The sequence below is a fragment of the Hyla sarda genome, chromosome 1, assembly GCF_029499605.1.
Source record: "Hyla sarda isolate aHylSar1 chromosome 1, aHylSar1.hap1, whole genome shotgun sequence".
NCBI lineage: Eukaryota > Metazoa > Chordata > Amphibia > Anura > Hylidae > Hyla > Hyla sarda.
Window position 1 is genome coordinate 504,162,135 of NC_079189.1, and position 24,260 is coordinate 504,186,394.

Consider the following 24,260-nt stretch of genomic DNA (forward strand, 5'->3'; position numbering starts at 1 on the left):
AACAGACAGCGTTTGTCATCTCCACCCCTACGCATATGTCTAACTTTCTCATATATCCTGATGCAAATCAAAAAATGTTGCAGTATCTTGTAAGACCTTTTCTATTGGACTAACAGGATTTTGTAGAGACAAGCTTTCGGGATTCCTCCCTTTATCAAGGGAGGAATCCCTTGATAAAGACTTGATAAAGGGAGGAATCCCGAAAGCTTGTCTCTACAAAATTCTGTTAGTCCAATAAAAAAGGTCTTACAAGATACTGCAACATTTTATGATTTGCATCTGCATCATTGGACTAATACGGCTACTTAAATTTACTACTCCTATATCCTGAGAATATTTATCCTTATCTGGTGTTGCTGTATATAACGTTGATATGCACTAGATGGGTGTCACATAGAGGGTCTCTGGATATCATTATGAATTCCAACATTCTGAATTATAATTTTCGGCTAGTACAACCCACATATTTTAAATGGCAGCTGACAGATTCAATGATATACTCAGCATTATCAGAATAACATGTAATGTGCTGTATAATGGAATTAGTTATAGAATTAGTTGACACTGACTTCCTAATAAGCGCAACCATAGGAGGCCACATGACTATGATCATGATAGTTAGGAATATTGTAATAAAATGAATCAAAGAGGTTATACACAATCTACACTATCCAGGGCCCTATTGAGGGTTGTGTCTAAAGATAGAGAAAATGTATTACTCTCTAATAGGTGCAATAAAGTTTTAAGCCACCCATGTTAATTATCCAATACTCAACTAATTTAAACCAAACTTAGGGCATTGTTAATAAATTCCTATTTTATTTGAGGACAATACACTGGAAACAATCCTAGCTGATGTGTCAGGATTGTCTCATGATAATTCCAGAACACTTTTTAATATGCTGTCCCCAAGTAATATCCTGGTTCTTCTTCCCAGCCAGTCCCGGATGCATGCCTCCTAATAAATATCCATACTCTCCCTCTTCTGCACACAGCTGCACACAGCTGCACGTGATCTCAGCAAAGAGCAGACACTTGCAGGAGAGGGAGAGTATGAAAATTCTTAAAGGACATGCATTGGGGATTATCTGAGAAGAAGAACCAGTTCACCTCAAGCTAGGGAACGCCTCTTGTGCACCAAAGCCTCATTTACATATTAGGATTTTTAACAATATATTTTGAGTAAACACTAGTTTGATCAGCGCCACTGAACGAACAGACAGTACCAGCAGTTTAGGGCAGAAGAGGCTGCTGACAGATTCCATTTATCTTATGTCATATTCTAGGATGTGTTCACACAGGAGTATTTTATTTTATGCATGGGATTTTGTCCGAATTGTGCTTTTATTTTTGCTGGTTACTGATGGAAATAAGCATATAAAATGTAATATGCCAGCAAATTTTAAGCTGTGTGAACATACTCTTAGACCTGATTCACACCAACATTGTTTTTTTCTGTTATTCAGAAAAGTTAAAATTAAAACATTGCCAGATCCGTTCCATGCCAGACAAATATAGCACCCGACAGACCCTATTGACCATGATTTACTACTGTAAACCTGACCTGTTTTGCTAGGCTGTGTGTCAGATTCTGAAACTCTTAAATTCTGTAAGCGTCAGAATTTGCACCAGAATTTAAAAGGAAAAAACCCTACTTACTCTCCACTTCACTGAGAAAACCCTAAAAAAGGGCATGGCTGCCCGTGAAAGGGGGTGTGGTCACCAAAAAAGGGGGTGTGTCCCCGACATTTTTGGAAAAAAAAAAAACCAACATGTTTACTAAGGTTTCCACAGAAAATTGCTGGATTTGAGCTCTGGAAACCCCTACAGATCAGAGCATGTGTAAAAAAAAAAAAAAAGCAAAACAGAGAAAAGTGCAAGATGTAGGTAAATACTGTGGAAGAATATATCTGTTGGGGGAAAAACCCACAAAGAAAATTACACTCCACTCTTAGGAATTCAGGGCTATTATGTTTAATGGGGCATGTCAGCTTTCTGACATGATGTCTAGCATTTTACCCAAAAATGCTACATTTTTTGTCAAGGATTTCTGCTAGAATCTAAGTATACTCCTCATGGTACGTCCATGTACTGAAATGTAAAGTATGCGCTATACCAGCCTTTATATGCTTTAGATGTCACAAGAAATTGGGCTCATAGAAGCAACAGCTTTTTTATGCCTACAAATTCACAGACTTTCATTATATAGTGGAGAAATAGGTAAACAACATACATATAAGCAAGACTCAGACACAGTTGTATTCTAAATATAAGCTTATGCAATTGCGAACAAAATATAGTGCTACCGCCAGAATTCCCTAGTATTCACAGCCCATCTGTCCATTCTCTTGTAATGATCAACAATAATAGAAAATATCAGGAACACATGTATCCGTATGCAGCTCCTCTGCCTTCCCTGTGTTTCATTTAAGGTAATCAGGAGAATCTTTATTGCTATGATTATAACATTCCTCCCGAGGATGTATTCAAAATGGCTTCTGGACATCCTTAATGTCTGAAAAATGTCACATCTGTGCGACATACGGATAAAACTATCTCCTGAGTTATGGGGAATTTCCCCGAGTTATTCTAGGTATAAGGAAAAGATTTCTAATATTGATAATTTAAATGCAAGCTAATTCCACAATCCAGATTATTTTGTAAACATTATTATTTATTTATTAGCTCAATGCGATTTCCTGTAAGATATACTGGGCTGAAAAGTGCTAAATATGTGAATGGCCAGCTTCACGGGATATACAATATTTACTTATGTTATCTAATTATACTATTACTGCTGCTACTACTACTACTACTACTACTACTACTACTACTACTACTACTACTACTATTATTACTACTAATAACAAGAATGATAATGATATAATTATTATTCATTTTATAATATTTCTTTTCATATATCATATATCTCTACTCTAGTGTTCTTTGGTATCATTTTACAGAAGCCAAATACCATATTTTCCTAAAGTGAAATGATATTTTTTTTTTCTTCCTGCAGCCACCACTAGTGGGAGCTAACGGGGCACTGTTTAAAGAATTTAGTTATCTGAGGCTGCGAAAAATTTGTTTAGAGCTTTGGCTGGCTTAAAAATTAAATACAAATAATAAGTAATACTTGCCTTTCTGATTCAGGCCGTTCCAATGTTGTCACTGATAATTTATTATTAAAATGTATTCCTCAAAATTACTTTTTTTTCTGAACTTTGAAAAGTTCATGTTGTGTGGTCTGTAGAACAGATGATTTGTCTGCAATCAGATAAAAATATACCAGGAACTGTTTGTTTTTGTTTTTTTAATACATCAATACAGTTACCTAATGTTACATATTGCATATTAGCATATTATTATGCATTAATTTGATAGATTTGAAATATTATGCTATCGGTAAATACCAAAATTCATTCTAAAGAAACATTTAGGGCTCATGCGCAATGCTGTCTAATGGCTCTATACAACATCTGAATGTTATGGATCCATAAGACGTTACCCATAGACCTCTGTGGTGCTCTACCGATCCTCAGTATGCCTCTGATTAGATATGGTGACAAATATAAGCAGATTTTGGTGGATTTTATTGGATAACAAATCGTGGACTGTTTCATATTATGCTCCATTACAGAGGTATTCTCTTCTAATGCATTGCTTCCTGGGGAGAACATCGTAATAATATGGAAGTATAATACAAAAGCACAAGAAATAACTGTAACTCCTTTATATGGAGCCACAGAAATTCTGTGTTACTATTAAGTCATTGTGCATGAGGCATATAGCGCCTTATTTCCAAAGAGCGTAGTTTTTTTGTTGGCCGTTTTTTTTTTTTGTCCTCTTCTGTTTTCTATGAGTTATTTACTATTTTTTCTCACGTTGTCTTTTTTTCTTGGCACACAAGGGTTTAATGTTGTCCACATCGGAAGGGATAAAAAAACAGTGGCTCTTCCGGTCTGTGGGCAACTGAGGAAAGAGACCACACCACAACAACCAGACAGAGGTGTCAGCAGAGAGTACTGTGGTGAGACAAAAAAGAACAACTAAACTTCCCCTGTAAATAGAACAGCTAATAAGTCCTCAATATATATTGAATAAATCACAGATAAGATTAAAAAGTACTAGCATGAAACAATGCAAACATCAAAGTAAACCATATTTTAAAAATACATTTATAACCTTGATTGGTGAAAAACCAGCCATTTTACCTGTTTTTGCACCAGCCTCTGGCAGTCGTTTTTTCAGAATTTACTCTTCTCCGCTTTTTCCTCGGGTTTTGGGCAAAGGCGTGTGACTAAATTTAGTCCACAAAACTCGATAAAAGTTGTCGGGTTAGGCTCCTTTCACACTATGAGTATTCATCTGTTATTAAACATACATTTTCTGTGTAAAAACGGATGTATAATAACGGATGCAATAACTGGTGCTAACGGATAAATAACGTCTGTCAAGACCCGTTTCAACATCCGTCATGTATGGCTGTTTTAACACCTCTGCCTTCAGACTCCCACAGCCGGGACTACTACTACTTGTTTCCACTTGTTACTACTTGAACAGACTTGTTTCCATGATGGGAGTAGTAGTTCCCCAGCTGCAGGAGTCTGCCGGTGGCTGGGAAGGCTACATTAGTAGACTCTGTTCCATGATGGAGGTTGTAGTACAGGGGCTGTACTGAATGATCGCACTGGGTCTCACTTCTGAGACCCGATGCAATTAGAAGTTATTAAACGGGAGCAGGTGGCATGCTCCACTCCCCTGCAATGTACAATGCATTTTACTTTCATTTTTTTATTCCCTCGCGGGAGCCCTGAATGGTTGGTACTGAGGAGCCATTCAGGGCTCCCAGTGGGGTTTTTAAATTTCAGTGCGTCCCCTTATTCCCCCCATGTGTACATGTATAATTCCCCCTGTATATAGATGTGATGCAGGGGTCAGACTTAATATAACCATATGTCTGGCCCCCACAGTGCTTCTATAATCATATGCCACCGCAGTGCTATGAGTGACAAGTATTCTATCAGCAGCGCATTGTGTCAGCCAGCTTCCTGGCCAGATGCGCTGCTGTTAGAATACTTTTCATTCATAGCGCTGCAAAGGCATATGATTATAGAAGCACTGTGGGGGCCAGACAAATAGCGTTATCTGGCCCCCACAGTGCTTCTATGTATATATGCCAGCATAGCGTTATAAAAGAAAAGTATTCTTTCATCAGCGCATCAGGCTGGCCGGCTTCCCGGCCCGATGCGCTGCTAGTAGAAAACTTTTCATTCATAACGCTGCCAGGGGGCCAGATAACGCTATTTGTCTGGCCCCCACAGCGCTTCTTTATTCATATGTCACCGCAGCGCTATGAATGAAAAGTATTCTAACAGCAGCACATCTGGCCAGGAAGCCAGCACATCTGGCCTGGGGAAAATATATAAATGCACTGTGGGGGGCAATACCTATATAAATGCATTGCGGGGGGCAAGACTTATATAACACAGCAAGGGGCAAGATATATAGAAACACTGTGGGGGGCAGACATAACCCCCCCCCCCAGCGATTCTATATGTCTTTCCACACCGCAGCGCTTCTATTTGAAAACCCTGCCGGGAGCCCTGAATGGCTCCTCAGTACCGGCCATTCAGGGCTCCCGGCGGTGAATTTAAAAATTACAGTAAAATACATCGTACATCGCAGGGGAGTGGTGTATGACGCCCGCTCCCCTGTTTAATAACTTCTAATCGCATTGGGTCTCAGAAGTGAGACCCGGTGTGATCAATACCTCAGTATACCCCTATACTACAACCCCCATCATGGAACATAGTCTGTTCCATGATGGGGGTTGTAGTACAAACACTAATGTAGCCTCCTTAGCCACTGGCAGACTCCTGCAGGGAAACAAGTCTGTTCCATAATGGGAGTAGTAGTAGTCCCTCAGCACTGCAGGAGTCTGCTGATGTCACCTCTTCCGAGCATGCTCAGAAGTAATAGCGGATATAATAAACCAGGTGCAAATGGATGACATAAAGGCTCATCCATTTGCCATAGACTGCAATGTTAAATATAATGGTCGTTAATTTACACGTTTCCTGTGACGGAAGAAAAGTTAATGCATGTGCTGTTTTTTCTTCTGTCACAAATAACATCTGTTATTCATGACGGCCCATAACGGGTCATAATGGATTATCCAAAAATCTTATAGACTTTAATGGGATTTTGTAACAGCCATTTAACACCCGTTTTTAAGGCTTTTCTAAACGGAGGGTAATAATGGGTCTTTTAACGGAGCAACTTTATAGTGTGAAAGGGGCCTTAGGCTTAGTAAATGAGGGCCATAATGTTCATAAAAGGTGCAATATGGCGGACTATTACATATGATATTTAACCCAATATTGCAATATATGATCTTGCAACGTGTTCTGGCTGAGTTCCAAATTTGTTTTCTAATTAGTTGTCTATTCAATGGCTTATGTTTCAACAAAAGCAAAAAGCCACAATGGAATACAATGAGCAATCTGATAGCTTAGATCAAATGGATCTTGTCCAGTTTGGCTTTTCTTCCATTGGGGCAGGGTCTACAAATGTGGCCAACCTAAATCTCATTGTTTACCTATCAAATGATATAGTAAATAACATTCCTCACTCATTTCCTCAATTATTTAGTAACTTGGCAGACCAGATTGAGCTGTATTTGTTGGATGTACATTCTGTAATCATGTTTTGGCCCCACAATGTACTTCAAAATGATGGATATACATAGGCTGATCCTCTAGACATAATGACTTATGGCCATAGACTAATGATACTCTTGAGCAGCCTTTCACTACTTAGGTTTAGTTGTTTTGACAAACAATATATATCTGAATATAATACAATATTTAATCTGTTGGCTCCATTGTCGGAGACACTCCATATTTTATCAAGTTATGTATGTTAACAAAGAATAGGACTACATTCTTTTTCTAAATCTGTTCCTCCCAAGTCTGCCAGACTCAAAATCCAAGTATTCACTATATTTCCAGTAAGATTAAGTTTTGTAACATTACTCCTGAATATTTCTGTAATTATATTTACTGGTCTGAACTTCTTTTACCCAACTGGTTCAGCATTTTACCGTCAATGCCAGTGCCTGTGTTAAAAAGTTAACTACTGCACAGTGTGTCTGGAATAGTAGGAAGCAGACGGTATACAGTATATACTCGAGTATAAGCCGACCCGAATATAAGCCGAGGCCCCTAATTTCACCCCAAAAACCCAGGAAAAGTTATTGACTCGACTATAAGCCTATGGTGGGAAATACATCATCCCCCCATGTCATCATCCAGAACCCCGTCATCATCCAGACCCCCGTCATCATCCCCCCCTTCATCATCACCACCTGTCAATCCCTTCAGCCATCGGCTGTCCGGGCATGCTGGGAGTTGTGGTTTTGAAACCTCTGGAGGTCCGCAGGTTGAAGACCACTGCTGCCTTCGTCATCATCCAGACCCCCGTCATCATCCCCCCCTTCATTATAGCCGCCTTTCAATCTCTTCATCAGTGGTCTTCAACCTGTGAACCTCCAGATGTTGAAAAACTACAACTCCCAGCATGCCCAGGTTGAAGACCACTGCGGCCTTCATCATCATCCAGACCCCCCCCCCCTTTAGTTTTCTACTCACCTCCCCTCAGTGAGAAGGAAGGGTGAGCTGGTCCGGGCCATCTATGCTGCAGGGACCGTCCAGTGGGGAGGGTTAGTCGTTCCGGGCTGTGGAGCCCTCTTCTCCACGTTCCGGGCCTGCACCGGACTAGTGATGTTGCCTTGACGACGACACACAGGGACGTTCATGCGCATCCCTGTGCGTCATCGTCAAGGCAAAGTTACTAGTCTGGGGCAGGCCGGGTGGGTGGAGAAGAGGGCCCCCCGGTGAAAATGGACAGCCGGGAACGACGACTAACCCTCCCCAGCGGACAGTCCCTGCAGCATAGATGGCCCTGACCAGCTCACCCTTCCTTCCCACCGAGGGGAGGTGAGTTTAAAACTGAAGGGGGGGGGGGGGTCTGGATGATGACGAAGGCCGCAGTGGTCTTCAACCTGCGGACCTCCAGATGTTGCAAAACTACAACTCCCAGCATGCCCGGACAGCATGTTGAAGACCACTGAGAAGGGATTGACAGGCGGAGAGTTCACTCGAGTATAAGCCGAGGGGGGCGTTTTCAGCACGAAAAATCGGGCTGAAAAACTCAGCTTATACTCGAGTATATACGGTACATGCATTGGTCTATGTAACAAAGCCAAAAAAAATCAAGAAATAATACCCACTATTACTGTTATTTGTACACAGGATCGGTACTCTCAGACAGACCATTTCTGAGTTCACGCTGGGAAGTGTGAGCATGTGCAGTGCCCTGTGATTTTACCATCATTTATATATTCCCAGAGTTCTCCTTTAACAGCATATGTATGTCAGTAATTAAATGGGTGGATATCAAACATGACAGACAGAACCTGCTGTTATACTTATCAGAGATAACACATTTAAAATGAATGAATCCACTGTACAAACATAAAATACTATAAAGGGATTACAGGAGCAGCAAGTTTAGCTATGACTTAGCCTTGCACATACTGTAAAAGACACTTGAAAATTAATATAGCACATTTTGGATGCTGCCTGAATCTTCCATTACTCTGGACTAAAGCATTATGAATTGGCTTCCTGCAGAGAGCACATTACATATAACTCACTCTACCATTAGAAAAATATCAACTTAAAGAATCAACATATTGTTTATAGAAATTAGTGAAAAACATTAAGGATCATTTACGATTGATATTTTATCTCTTGTAGCTAAAATAAATAAATAAATAGAATAATGAAAGATAAGTAACAAGCTGTAAGCAGACTTTTTCATTTTCCTAGCTGTATCTCTCACTTTGAGAAATTTACCTTGAAGGGGTACTCCAGTGGAAAACATGTTTTTTTTTATTTTTTTTTTTTTTTTTTTAATCAACTGGTGCCACAAAGTTACACAGATTTGTAAATGACTTCTATTTAAAAATCCTAATCCTTCCAGTACTGATCAGCTGCTGTACACTCCACAGGAGGTTGTGTTTTTTCTGGAGTTCTTTTCAGTCTGACCACAGTGCTCTCTTCTGACACCTATGTCCATATCAGGAACTGTTCAGAGTAGTAGAGGTTAGCTATGGGGATTTGTTTGTACTCCGGATAGTTCCTGGCATGGACAGCAGAGAGCAGCAGATGTGTCAGCAGAGAGCACTTTGGTCAGACTGAAAATAATTCCAGAAAGAAATACAACTTCCTGTGGAACATACAGCAGCTGATAAGTACTGGAAGGATTAAGATTTTAAATAGAAGTAATTTACAAATCTGTTTAACTTTCTGGCACCAGTTGATAAAAAAAAATGTTTTCCACTGGAGTACCCCTTTAAGACTTTACGTGTTTTCATTTTAGTTTGAGGTAAACATTTTCTGTAGAATAATTTTTTACTTAATTGTGTTGTATGTGAGAAATATAAAAATAAAGTATTCACCTGCCACTTATCTTCCAATGGTGCCAGTTCCTGATGTTCAGTGCTATTTACCTCACTTGAAATATCCCCCTCATCCAATCCTTGTCCTGAGTGGTGACCCTACTTAGCCAGTGATTGGATGAGTGGGCACCTGCAGTGTGGTTGGACAAAAGCAGAAAGTGCTGAGCAGTGGAAACAGGCACCATTCAAACAGCACTGGCAGGGGATTGATATCAGGTGAGTATATATTTTTTTTTTTATCCCATCTTGTAGTCAAATCTTAAAATAAAACAAATTCTCAGAATATCCTCTTTAAGGTGTCCATAGATGTAACAATAATCTAGTCTCAACCTGAGGGACAATGCAATTTTAGATTGATCAGCCCAGTGACCAGCTAACCAGATCCCACGCATTTAAAGGGGTACTCTGCCTCTAGACATCTTATCCCCTATCCAATGGATAGAGGATAAGATGTTCGATTGCGGGGGTCCTGCCGGTGGGGACCCCCGCAATCTCCCTGCTGCACCCTGCGTTCGTTTAGAATGTCGGGTGCAGAGTCAGAGGCTCATGACATCACGGCCGTGCCCCGGTTGTGATGTCATGGCTACGCCTCCTCAATGCAAGTCTATGGGAGGGGGCGTGGCGGCCTTCACGCCCCCTCCGATAGACTTGCATTGAGCAGGCATGGCTGTGATGTAACGGGTGGGGCGTGACCGTGATGTCAAGACCCTCCATCCCACATCGCCAGTCATCCGGCATGGAGCAAAGTTCGCTCCGTGCACCAGATGTCTGGGGTGCCGCAGCCGAGATCGGGATAGGGGATAAGATGTCTAGGGGCAGAGTGCCCCTTTAAGTGAATATCCAGCCATGTAATGCAGGGACAAACCAAGTCTACCAGAGAGAGAGAGTGAGAGAGAGAGAGAAAAGTAAATGCTTTTTCTATTTTTCCTTAGCTTAACAATTCTCAAATTGCGTTCATTTTTTTCTGCCTTACTTTGAGCCAAAATTGGCTGAAATTTAAGTTTTTTATTTTTTTTTAGCTGTTTCGGCTTAAGATGAGGCACTAAAATGATGTGTGAACATAGCTTAATAATTTAATATTTGTACCGTATTTGATACTTGTATAGATTGTGTTGTTTTTTCACAATTTGCACAACCAGAAACATGTAGTTAAAGGGGTTGTCCAACATTAGAAACATTTTGCTTCTTTTAAACAGCACCACTCCTGTCCACAGGTTGCGTGTAGTAATGCAGCTTAGTCACATTTACTTTAATAGAGCCAAGCATCAATACTAGACACAACCTGTGGACAGGAGTGGTGCTATTTTTACAAAAAAGAAGCAACATTTTTCTACCCTGGACAACTCCTTTTAGTGTAAATGTTTAAACTATGGTTCCATGTTACAAATTCTGCTGGCATTTGTAGTTTTGCAACATCTGGAGAGCTTAAGTTTGGAGACCATTGGTCTAGATAGAACAAATTAGTGACAAAAACAAATAGTACATATGGTGTAATAGATTTTGGGAGCAATTGGCATAATAGGTCTGCCCTATTGTGGCTAGTCATGATAATGCCTTTTGTCATTATTATGATATATAACAATAAAAAAATAATATAAAGTGACATGGAAGAAAAATCTAAGAAACTCCTGGCACAATATTTACAAAAGTGGAGAACAGTGATTAGAGAATAGTGGACAAGTCCTGACAGACCCATTGAAGTCAATGGGTCAACATAGCCAACTAAATTCAGCCTATTTTCCAAACATATGCATACATTTTTGGGGACTCTAAAGTGTTCTAGACCATACTTTTTAGTCTCATGAAATAAAAATTCAGAAAATGGACTAAGTCTAGCCACTAGTTTACTACATTAGTCTATTAAACTCAATGGGTCCATTGAAAGTATACCCAAAATGTATGAGAAAAAACATGGTGCGAACACAGCCATAGGCTCCCAAAGTGACTTGGTTAAGGGGGGATGAAAGTCTACCACTAATTATCTTTTAAGATACTGTATTTTTAAAAGCCCTGTGCCATATGTAACCTTTAGCAAGATGTTATGTTTAGCATGTTATGAATCCATTAAACCCTAGAAACCTCATAAAGCAGAACAAAACAGATATAATTGGAAGTATTATGAGGATAAAGTTTAGCTGATGTCATCTGATCCAAAGATTTGTTTACTCTACAGAACAAAATCTTTTTAATTATCTTTCTATTAGTATGCCTAATAATGTAGATGATTCAATTTGTTATACATAACTTTAGTGCCATTGTCCCTTCCTCCATTGTCTTTATTACATCACAATGTTGTGTTTGTGGATTTGGTCAGCATTCCATGCAATCTTTATCAGTGCACGTACATTTCCACCCACAAAATGCAGTTTCCATAAATTTGACTCCATGTGTTATGATGGTGACTTCATCTTCCCACAAGTGTACTTGGGCAATTTGTTTGCCCCTTAGCTCTACCTGGTTATGCCCACTTTGCAAAGTGTTATGTTGTTCTATAAATTCACAGAATGTTTGCATTAATGTGCAATGTGACTTTAGAAACAAATGGTTGTGCACCGACATTGAACATTTCTAATTATAATATTAGACACTGGTCACACAATAGAATAAGTAATAAGTCATATTTGACTGTGTACTATTCGGACAGTCAATAAAAATCATTACAATGCTGTACTATATGGAAAACTCCACAATTAACATGCACAATGGTGGAATATATTTTAACTTCCTGGCTGTCCACCTCCAACACATACCCAAGGCTTCCACTCTTACCCAACACTTTTCTCTGTGTTGACACAGTTTATTTTGCACACTTAATAGCTCACAAGCTCAAGTACTACAATCACAGCGTACTTCGTTCCCAAGTGGTACTCCTCTCTTTTCCCTGCAGGCTTCGATAGCAGTGAAGCACCAAGTTACCCTGCCAATCTGACAAGCACAGAACTCAGTCAGTGAGATTAATCTTTGCATTTTGTGGGGTTAGAAATGGGGAAGGGGTTTACCATGGAGCTCTGTGTCTAGCTGCTTCTTCCACCATCCCCGCCTCTTGTTTTTGGAACTTTTTGTATTTAATAAAATTGCCAGTATATTACAATTATCTAGCATTCTATATTGCTATTTGATTATTGTATTTTAAAAAAAATCTGCAATATATAATTTGAAAATTCTAGAAAATATTGTCTTCCACTCTGAAAAATGTAATACCAAGGTTTAACTAAATTTCTATGTTTCATCTTTAATCTATTCTTCCCATAAATAATTATAAAACAATAGGGGTACCTCAACAGGACCCTGTTGCTAACAATATTATCTTTTGGTAACAACAAGAAAGAACAACTGGAGAATTCTGAAAATGTCCAAGGCTAAGTTTGGCCATAGAAGTAACCACTTTTCTCCAAGATGATGAGTGTTGCGAAAGAACAATCTTTCTGAAATAACAATTTTGCATTGTCTCTCACTGGAAATTCTCAGCTGGTTGTTGTTTAAACATAACGGATCCAATTCTAGCAGTAGTGACAATGTAATACTTAAAAAAGAGCATTTCTACCCAAATTTAAAAATAGAAATAAGATAGGGTTTGATAACTATGTTGTTTTAACAGAGATATTAACATATTTCTACTGTATCTTGCTGTGGCTGCTGTTTTTGAAAAAGCAGTAAGTGTACATAACACCAAGGACTATTTATAGTATTCAGGATATTGGGCAAACTAAATGGGCAAAATGGTTCTTATCTGCAGACACATTCTATGCTTCTGTGTTTCTATCCATTTTGGTTTTCACCTTTGAATTAGCTTTCACCACGGATGGATAATATCTCTGTCCCATTGGGCAGGGATAGAGTGAAGCCCTAATCTTGCCCACATTCTCTGTCCCTTCCTTCTTGCGTACCCGTCCTAAACAATGGGTCCACAACCACGTGGACTACCCACTACATGCAGGGACAGCAGTCTAGCCAGGTTGATACCAGGAAATAGGGGAGTACAGGAAAGCAGAGTAAGAGAAGAATCAAGAGAAAAGCCAAAGATCATACCAAGTGGACTATCGAGATATAGGAGTGTTGGCTTCAGTCAACAGGTAACTTTCACAGGCAAAGCACAAGAGAAAGTGACATACTTATATATGAGAGTGTATGTGAAAGGAGAATCCTGATTGAAAGAAGAAACCATAGTGCAGATAGGCTAGAAAGAAGCTCCAACCACACCCAAGCAGCTCAGGGCGGTGTCCCAGTAATCATAATCAACAGAACTTTGCAGAATTAACCCTACGGGTGCAGACAGAATCAGTCATTACACTCTCACTTTTTGAATAGTCAATTTCTGAAAACTAATTCAAAAGTAGTATTCGATATGGCTTTACTTTAAAGTTGTCATCCCAAGATCATAGGTTATACTTACCTACAAGATAAATGATAAGTCAAGATCATAAAAACAGGGGCCCTTTATTTCCTAAGAGAGTGGAGCTCCAGTCAAACATGCACGAAAGTTTTTTGCTTTGGACTGCCAAGGATAACTTCCTCTCTACTTTCTTGTGGGAAAAAGGCCCCTTAATTGTTATTGGTGGGGGTCCCAACTGATTGACTCCCATGATCAAATATTTGTCACCTATCTTGGGAATAGTATAATTTTGGGATAATCCCTTAACCCCTTAATGACGAGCGCCATAAATGTACGTCCTGGTGAGGTGGTACTTAACGCACCAGGATGTACATTTATGTCCTAAGCATAACCACGAGCATCGGCTGATCACAGCCACGGACCCGCCCGTAATGGCGGACACCCGCGATCCCGTGAATGTCCGCCATTAACCCCTCAGATGCCGTGATCAATACAGATCACGGCATCTGCAGCATCGTGGTCACTAAAATGGATAATCGGATCGCTCGCAGCGCTGCCGCGCCGATCCGATCATCCAGCATGGCAGACGGAGGTCCCCTAACCTGGCTCCGCTGCCTTCCCGGTGTCTTCTGCTCTGATCTGCCTGCCCGCAGACCAGAGCAGAAGATGACCGATAACCCTGATCAGTGCTATGTCCCATATATAGCACTGAACAGGATTAGCAATCGAGTGATTGCTATAAATAGTCTCCTATGGGGACTATCAAAGTGTAAAAATAAAAGTAAAAAAATAAAAAAAAAGAGTAAAAAAAAATTGAAATACCCTCTCCCCCAATAAAAAAGTAAATTGTCCCATTTTCCCTATTTCACCCCCAAAAAGTGTTAAAATATATTTTATATACATATTTGGTATCACCACGTGCATAAATATATGAACTATTGAAATAAAATGTTAATGATACCGTACGGTGAAAAACTATTAAAAATGGATTAAAAGTTCTATATAAGCAAATATGGTATCAATTAAAAGTACAGATCACGGCACAAAAAATGAGCCCTCATACCGCCGCTTATACAGAAAAATGAAAAAGTTATAGGTCTTCAAAATAGGGGGATTTTAAACATACTAATTTGGTTAAAATGTTTGCGATTTTTTTTAAAGCACAACAGTAATAGAAAAGTATCTTATCATGGGTATCATTTTAATCGTATTGACCCAAAGAATAAAGAACACATGTCATTTTTACCGTAAATTGTACGATGTGAAAACAAAACCTTCCAAAATTAGCAAAATTGCGATTTTCTTTTTAATTTCACCACACAAATAGTATTTTTTTGGTTTCGACATACATTTAATGTTAAAGTGATTGATGGCATTACAACGGACAACTGGTTGCGCAAAAAACATTTTATATTTTCTGTGGATGAAAATATAAAAGAGTTATGATTTTTTGAAGGCGAGGAGGAAAAAACAAGAACGTAAAAGTTAAATTGTCTGCGTCCTTAAGGCCCAAATGGGCTGCGTCCTTAAGGGGTTAAAAGCGCCTGTCATTTGGAAAAACTTTTGTTCAGTCTGAGTCTGACTGCTGACACCCCCACCGATAATTAAAAAGAGCAGGGAGAGGAACACAGTAGCGCACTTCACTCCCTGGCTTGCAGTGATCTCTGTCCAGTTTCACTGAATGACCTCATAAGGCTATAATGTGGCTGTCTAGCAAAGCTGGATGGAGATCTCTGTGAGCCTGGATGTAAAGCACATAACTGCTTTTCGCTCTGTTCATTCTAGTGATTGGTAGTTGCCTCTGCACTCAGACCCCAACTGATCAACACTTTTGACTGTATATGTAATGATAATCATTACATCTATGGTCTTATGGCACCAAAAACGATTAGTTTGGATCAAAATAAAATATTCTCCATTGGTTCAAAATAAAATTTGAAAGTGTTTTGTGATGTAGGAATTATGTCTTCTTTATTAACAAAATAACAATAAATACAAATCAGAATGTTTATCATATTGTGGCCAAATCTTGACACATGAGCAGTTTAGCAAACTTTGGATATCACCTTAATAACGTATATAGCAATGTGTAGTTGATTTTACAATTTGGGTGGAAATGCTCTTCTAGCTAATGGGATTCTATGGTTCAGAAGGAATAACCTTTATGTCTTTGGTCTACACAGACGATTGCTACTATCACCCTTATTGGGAAACACTGGACATCATTACATCTTTGGCTGCCATTACAACAGCCTTTGGACAAGCCTCTATGTAAAATAGATTTGTCCTATTAGTCTTCAGTGTTTTGAGAATTATTGCAAGTATTGCTTTTATATATCCTCCAGGTGTTTGTGCCTAAATAAAACACTGAGCATGGTGGAAGAATTTGCTCTTTATTATTATTATTATTATTATTATATAGTATTTTGCATTTGTCTTATACAATGATGCTTGCATAAAATAATGTTATCTAGAAAGATATTCATCTGTAAGATTATCAGATAATCTAATTTATCGGGAGTCTATGTTTAATACATGCAACAACTCTATATATATAAAAGTCTATGGGGGGACTGATCAAAACCTGTGCAGAGAAAAAGTTATTTAGTTGCCCATAGCAACCAATCAGATTGTTTCTTTTATTTTTCAACATTATTTTTAAAAGTTAAAGAAGCAATCTGATTGGTTGGGATGGACAACTAATTTTCTGGGAACTTTTCCTCAATACAGGTTTTGATAAATCTCCCCCTATGGTATATTTTTTTAACTATAAGGGGAGATATATCAAAACTAATATATACTAATATAAAGGAAAAGTGGAGAGTTTGCCTATAGCAGACTCCAAGGGGTTTCTAACAAGGTCATGTGATTGGTTGGTCTGAGCAACTGCTTCAAATTTCCTTAGGCTTGGTTTGGATCTTTCCCCATAGAGTGCTCTCTCTACAGCATGTTGTATGTTGTTACCCACTAGACGTATCCTCTTAAAGCAAATGTATTGGGATGTGTAAACCCATTTTATAGCACAATCACTGGTTGTCAGAGTCCTTATAATCCTGCCATGGTGCCACCTATGCTCAGCGCTATGACGCTCTTGTAGAGGCTCCATTCAGAGACTTTGTTGCATATTTCATCATAATTGGCTACATGAAAACAACAAATACCTTGGCAACAATCAACGGCCCCCATTATTGGTCAATAGGGTCTGTCAGATACTGGTGATATTGCGTGATATGTCTTATAGTATAAACAGTAGCCACAATACAAATGTAAACAAAGCCTTAGGCATCCAGTCCCCTCTTTAACTTGATAAATGAACCCATCATCACAACATCATGTGGAAATGAATTCCATAAATGAAGCTCCTGGACCTCAAATCTGTACCATGGTTCACTGTGTATCATGTGGCTTTTATAATATTCATGTCTTCTTTTTTGTCCTGGGGACTCAAAGGTCCCCTTCAGCACCAGGACCTGGGTAAAACTGTTACCTCCAGACCCTTATCGAATATGCTTTTTCTGTATAATATGTAGTATTCCCGATTGCCCCTGATAAAAATGGTTATCTTGTAACCTTTTGGTACAGTACAGGACTGAGGTCTCCGGCACATATTTATGTGCTAGCATAATAGTAGTGTTTGAGATTGAATACATTCGGCTCCCAATATCTATAGCATGTTGTTACGTATCAGAATGAAAAGTTGAGATAAAGAGTAAATCTATGTGCTGTTACGTTTCATTGTCGTTGTTGATAATGTTTTTAATGTTGTCAAAGTTTATTCATTATAGATCTACATAAAGAGCAAATCCCTATGCAATGTTGTCATTGTAAGTGCCTCCTTTATCGGTCCTGTCCTTGGCGTGATAAACGGAGCAACTGCAGACGTCCTTATAGAAGTTACATTTTTCTGCCCAAAATATTATGAATGTGATCGGTTAGTAGAGAGTGGCAGTATAAATATATTGATGTGTAGCCTGTTTACCTACATAACAGTGCAACAATCATGGTGGTAAAAGGAATTGGTTTAACATGTAAAGATTTTTTATCTTAAATATGTAGGCTTAAATGTATATTCCCTTAAGGATATCCATAGGATATGCCAAAATGTCTAATAGATAGAGAAACAACCCATGGGGCTTGTACCTATACTGTGCATGGCATTAGCAGGGAAATTAACTATTTTGCAGCCTTACAACTGGAACCCTCCTGCTCACAGCTATTACATGGCACCAAATGTAGTCTTTGGAGTCCGATTGTACTATATATATATATATATATATATATATATATATATATATATGTGTGTGTGTGTGTATAATGTCATACTGAGACATGTAGAGGTGGCTTTTTTTGTCAATTCATTTGAAATTGGAGAAAACAAATCAAATTCTGGCGGGTTGGATGGCACATTACAGAGCTACTCTCTTTTGGAACTATTGTTTCCAGGAAAGACTATCTCCAGAACATGGTGCAGTATGGAGGTACCTTATGGTGGCATGCTAAGTCTGCATACCTGTGCCACCATACATGTTCTGTGTGCATGAGCCCTAACAGGTTGGCCATTCTGAAAATAATATTAGGGGATTGCTTTTTATGTAGACTACATTGCATGATATCAAAACATCTGCAAAGACATATTGCTCCCTACATGGATTGTATCTAGGCTGTTTATCCATATAGGAGCTCTTTATTATTAAAAGAAAGACTCCTGTTCTTTCTGTAGCACATACTGGCGTGGGAATCTTTTTTGCATACTTTTGCATGCAGACATCAATGTTTCTTTGAATAAATATGAAATGTTTGTGATTCATTTGTTAACTATATTGGTTGTAGAGTATGATATAGTCTGTAATAGTCATAAGAAGTGGTTTAGCAATCTTTAGATCTAAAACCTTGTCTAATATAAGGATCTTTAATGTTTGAAAATGAAAAACTTGTACCTTGTAAACTTTGCAGTCAAGAAACTGAATGTGTGTTTTGTATTTGCACAGATGACACAGTTCATGAATCAGCTGAGCCTTCTCGTGGTGAAAATTCAGCACCAACACCGAGGATACAAAATTGGCTTTTAACTATGCTTCTGTTTCTCCTGGCGATGCTTTTGACGTTATAGCACAGCATACGTCACAGACCAACTGCAGAAAAACAGGGTCTTGGAACATCAAAGATCCACCTAACTGCTTCACCCAAGAAAGGACAGTTTTTCTTTATGTTTCCCCCCCCCCTTTTTTTGCCTTTTATATATACATTTTTCCCCACTTCCAAGTGAACATGAATTCCACAAGAATATCTACTTCACATATTATAATTTAGACGTTGCTTTTTGTTCCGGAATCTTAAATCCTGGTAGAAATGCCAAATTTAAATAGTAACACTAGTGAATTAAAGATTTCCTTGCATTCGGGCATAAGAAGTCACTTATTTGGCACATTTTGTTGTCTGTGAAGACTGCCATAGGCGGCATGAAACAGTTAATATGGATATTGACTTAAAGGAAATTCAATCTAAAAGGAATTTCTCCCTTGGTGACTACCTTACAGAACTGTTGGATGGTGTGGCAAAATATGCAGGAGAACGTGAAAGGAGATATTCCAAAATTTCCAAGGACATGTTTATCCGAGAAGACAATATTCATTGACTCTGCTTAGCACTCTTACCTGCACTAAGGGATTACCAAAGGGTATGGGGGGAGTCTTTTTAAATATTATTTTTGTTCTTTTAATATATTTGAAGTCATCTGGAGTGCAGACAATATAGGCAGATACCATAAATTGATCTCCAAGGTGCTACATTTTTGATTTTGCTGTTTTACAACTCATGCATTTTATATACAATGTGACCATGCCCAGTTTTAAGCTGTCTTGAAGGCAGTCATGGGGCACCTTCTTGGTTCAACATCCTACAACATGTGCATCTGCAAGGAAGTGTATTATATTACAGGACATTAGACTTTGTTTTAAATTGACTTTCCTAATTCGTGGAAGAACATAATTGAAATTATGAATAAAAGGCATGATGAAGTTCTAGCTTCAAAAAAAAACTCTGATGCCGTGAGTCAATATATGCTTTATCTGACCTCTTTGGGTGGTTTTAATTGACCCCTTAAGTGACTAATTGCATCCCCTGTATAATATATATATATATATATATATATATATATATATATATATATTTATATGTAATTTAAATTGGCTCCAACAGATTTTAAGGAAAAACTCTCTACCACCTTGTATATGCATTATTAAGAAATATTTTATGCTGAGAAGACTTGATTCCAGCAGTAAATCAATTCCTGGTTGGGTTAATGGACAGCTACCTATTGTCACATTGGGAGATTCAAATATGGACGCTTAATAACTTTTCAGGGTGCCTTGAGTTTTTGTTTATTATTGATGTATAGCAAAGGACGTGACTCAGACACTTCATAGTCACCAAATGTACTTTATGTAATAAAGACTTTAACAAACTGTGATTGTTTAATATAAAAAGTAAAAAAAAATTATCAAGTACAATAACTTTTAATATATTTCTAAGAACAATACAGACGTACATAAATGGTTATAGTTATTCAACGCCATTTTCTAACTGTCTAAATTATGTATTCCTATACATATTCCGATAGGAATGCCATGGGAGTTGTAACAAGAGCCTTCAAAAAAAAAAAAAAAAATCCATGTGCTAGCCTGGGTTGCTTTAATCTAGAACAATAGTATTATGCAATTTTTTTACGTCGTATATACAATAAAGAACAATAAAGCACAGAGACCGATAACCTAAGAAATAAATATTATATTATTCTATAGGCTACATTGATGACAATGTGATTCATATACTGTAGTTTGTCATGCCGCAATTTTACAGTGTTAGCACAAGAACTACCTTCAATAGAGTTCCGGGTCTGGTTTCTATAGTGACAATGTAGCAGTAATTGATAACAGCCATTATGGAATAAATCAATAAGAATACTTATGCTAGGTTCTTATAAAGTATGGCCTCTAATAACACTTCAGTAACACAACTGCTACTTCTCTGGATGGCCTGTTGATGGATGTTAATGTATTTAAGCAGCCTTAACATTGCTTTAGGCCTTTTAGTTTTAATAATTGTTTTAAAGATTATAATTATTATTATTGTTGTTATTTTTTTTTATTAATATTATTGTCATGGAGTAGCAGTTTTAATTTTTATACCTTTAAAAAGTTGTATCTCCCTCTTAAAAACAGGTACAGTTATAAGCAATTGTGACCAACTAAATGACAAATACTGTATGTAATACAACCAAGTGAGTATGGTCTATCCATTTGGACAGAAGCTGGTTGTAATCAATAGTGATGAGCGGCATAGGCCATATTCGAATTCTCAATATTTTGCAAATATATGGATGAATATTCATCCTATATTTGCAAAATTTGAATATTCGCTATGTTTGTTCTCTTTCTTTTTCCATGCAAAAATTTGTAATTAAATTTGCATAGTGCCCATGCGTGATTATATATTTTACTTAAAAGAAGGGAGGGATCAGTGTCCTCTGACTGGAAGTGCCGATATTTGCAAATATTTGCATATTCGCATATATTCGCAAAAAAAGAGAACATTCGTCATTTCGCAAAATGTCGAAGTGACGATATTTGCAGTAAAAATTAGCATTTTGAATATTCGCGCTCAACACTAGTAATCAAATAGGAAAGAGCAATATGTAGAAGACATTTTCTGTAATGTTTAGAGATGCAATTCAAAAGATGTTGGGGCAAAATCGAAGCTGCTCATTGCACTTGAAGTCTCTTTGGCTTTCTTCTCTTCTCACATGCGTTGTCTTTTTCCACTTTATTTTCCCCATAAACTCCTTTGGCCCAGGTAGGGTACCCTTTTAACCCATTTTCCTGGTAGCCAGTGGCTTTGCAACTTGAAGCAGGGGGATCAAGCATCAGTCTGTTTGGTGGATACTGTGTATCCTTTAATACACAAGATAACATTTCATGTTAGATTAGAATATTGTTTTGTACTATACCTTCTTGGATGGCAAAGAATATAAGATAAAGAAACAAAATTACATTCTTTAAATTCTGTTATGTTGTATATAGTGTTTGATAATAAAGTATTAATTCAATTCTTATGTCTTTTGTAAGTGAATACATTAGACTTTCAGACTACAACAAAAAAAATCATGCTTGACACCCAATAATGCTTAAAAAATATTTTAAAAAATGTAAAAAAAATTGAATAAAAGGTTTGTTTGTGAACATGACCACTCATAAGTCCTCACTCCGTCATGATCCAGAGAAACACAACATGTAATGATCAATGTTTTATACTAAATGTTTATAGGTCTGATGTTAGAGCCCTGTGTATTTTTGGCATGTTGGCTTAAGGAAACATGTAGAATTTTATTTTATTTTTTACTTTTTTTCTGGGAGGGGTGGGACATACTTTCGTCCATGCTTGAGCCATTCATCAGCTACACAGGATATTCTCTAAGAAAAAAAATAATAGTATTAAAACAAAATAAATATTTAAAACATATTTAATGTAATGCTTCAGTACATCATATGTTACTCATTTAAAGTTTATGTAATCTGTTTTGTCCAGCATAGCCGCAGTCTTCATAGTTCATTTATCATTGAAATATTAAATGTGTTTCCAATATCCTTTAAAATCTGTACTTGGTTTTGTTAACTTGTCATGTAACTGTGTGGCTACCTGTTTAATTTCTACCTTACTTCTGTTACTTCTGCTCTGTCTTTCTCCTTTCAAGCAGTGAATGAGCAGATCTGCCCTACTTTTTTGGCATCACCAAGTTTTTCCCAGGCCTTCACCCCCCAACTTTCTCAGATCTGAGACAAATCTCCCTATGATACGCTTACTGCCATTGTCTGTGCAGTTTAATAGATGCTGGCATGTTGGAGGTTACCCATGAGGCTACAAAATCCGCTTTCCATACTTACTCTTGACATCTCATTGAAACCACTCATTGTCTGTGCATCTGGGTAAGAAAGTCCAGCTCAGTGTGGTCCTGTGCTTGTACTCCCCTGCTTTGGACTTACTATTCATTGAGTGCTGTTTTGAAATGCTTACATTATATGAGTTGAAAAGAAAATGTAAAAAAAAATAATCATAAACTGTATTTGTATATACACGTGTCCGTACAAATAAACTGAAATAAAAAACAGAAATTAACTTGTTGTTCCTTTATTTTTGTTTACCTTATTTATAAATTACATTAACTTATGAATATTGTTTTGTAGTATTGCTGCTTTATTGTTTTCTGCATCCTTTTAAAGCATGTCATCAGTTTCATAATATTCTAATGAGGTTCTTATTATAAACATTGTGGGGCAACTTCATTATTGAAATGAGACATGGCCTGACCAACTTTATTAGAATATACACTTATTACCTGTACTGGGCCGTTTTCCCTGTTGGAATAAGCTGTGACTGGTAGGAAGTGAAGAAAAACCTATCGTCCTCTGTCCACTTTCTCTCCTCTTTCAATGACCCCTCTCCCAACAGAGACAGAGATCATGTGACACTTTGTCCTAGCTTTCAGTGTCCTCACCTTGTAAGGGTGCATGCACACCACTTTTTCACACTACGGGTGCCGGATCCGGCTCGGGGAGGGGAAAACCATGCTCTCCCGTACCCCAACTGGACCGACGTCCTAATCCACTGACTTCAATGAGCTGACCGGATTCACCGTTTTACTCCAGTCGGCTCATTTTTGACCCGTACTACGTTTTGAGGTCCGGTCAGAAAACCGGATATGGGTAAAAAATGAGCCGACTGGAGTAAAACGATGATTCCGTTCGGCTCATTAAAGTCAATGGATTAGGGTGTCAGTCTGGCTGGGGTACAGGAGCAAACGGTTTTCCCCTCCCCCCGACGGATCCGGCACCCGTAGAGTGAAAACGTGGTGTGCATGCACCCTAAGCAATGCCGTTTTCTAACATCGTCAAACCAAGCCACCCCCTCTCTATCATAGCGTAGAAAACTACGTTTTGAGGTCTGGTCAGAAAACCACATACGGGTCAAAAATGAGCCGACCGGAGTAAAACGGTGACTCTGGTAGGCTCATTAAAGTCGATGGATTAGGGTGTCAGTCCGACTGGGGTAGGGGAGCCAACGGTTTTCCCCTCCCCACTCCGGATCCAGCACCCATAGAGTGAAAACGTGGTATGTATTCACCCTAAGCCATGCCTTTTTCTAACATCGTCAAAACAAGCCACCCCCCTCTCTATCATAGCTCATCAATAATGTCCCCTTCTGATATTATACGGGCAAGCCAAACCTCCATTCTACAAATATCGGCCAAGAGGACTATTGGAAAATGTAGTTTTAATGGGTGCAGGAGGAAGAAGCATAGAGAAAAAGTAGGATGGTACATTGGGAAGCAGACATTGGTGCCAGAAA

The 24,260-nt window shown here is 38.3% G+C and overlaps 1 protein-coding gene across 4 annotated transcripts in view; it reads left to right on the forward strand.

The window, feature by feature from the left end:
- Window positions 1–23,020, forward strand: part of EFNA5 (ephrin A5) — a 427,405-nt gene extending 404,385 nt beyond the window's left edge. For 2 of the 4 annotated variants that reach the window (XM_056537505.1, XM_056537503.1), the window contains 2 exons: window positions 12,414–12,470; window positions 18,848–23,020. In XM_056537505.1, coding sequence (XP_056393480.1) covers window positions 12,414–12,470; window positions 18,848–18,969 — 179 coding nt within the window. In that variant the 3' untranslated portion in view covers window positions 18,970–23,020. The remainder of the gene's footprint in view (window positions 1–12,413; window positions 12,471–18,847) is intronic. The other 2 variants (XM_056537506.1, XM_056537504.1) reach the window with 1 other exon arrangement.
- Window positions 23,021–24,260: the final 1,240 nt, after the last annotated feature.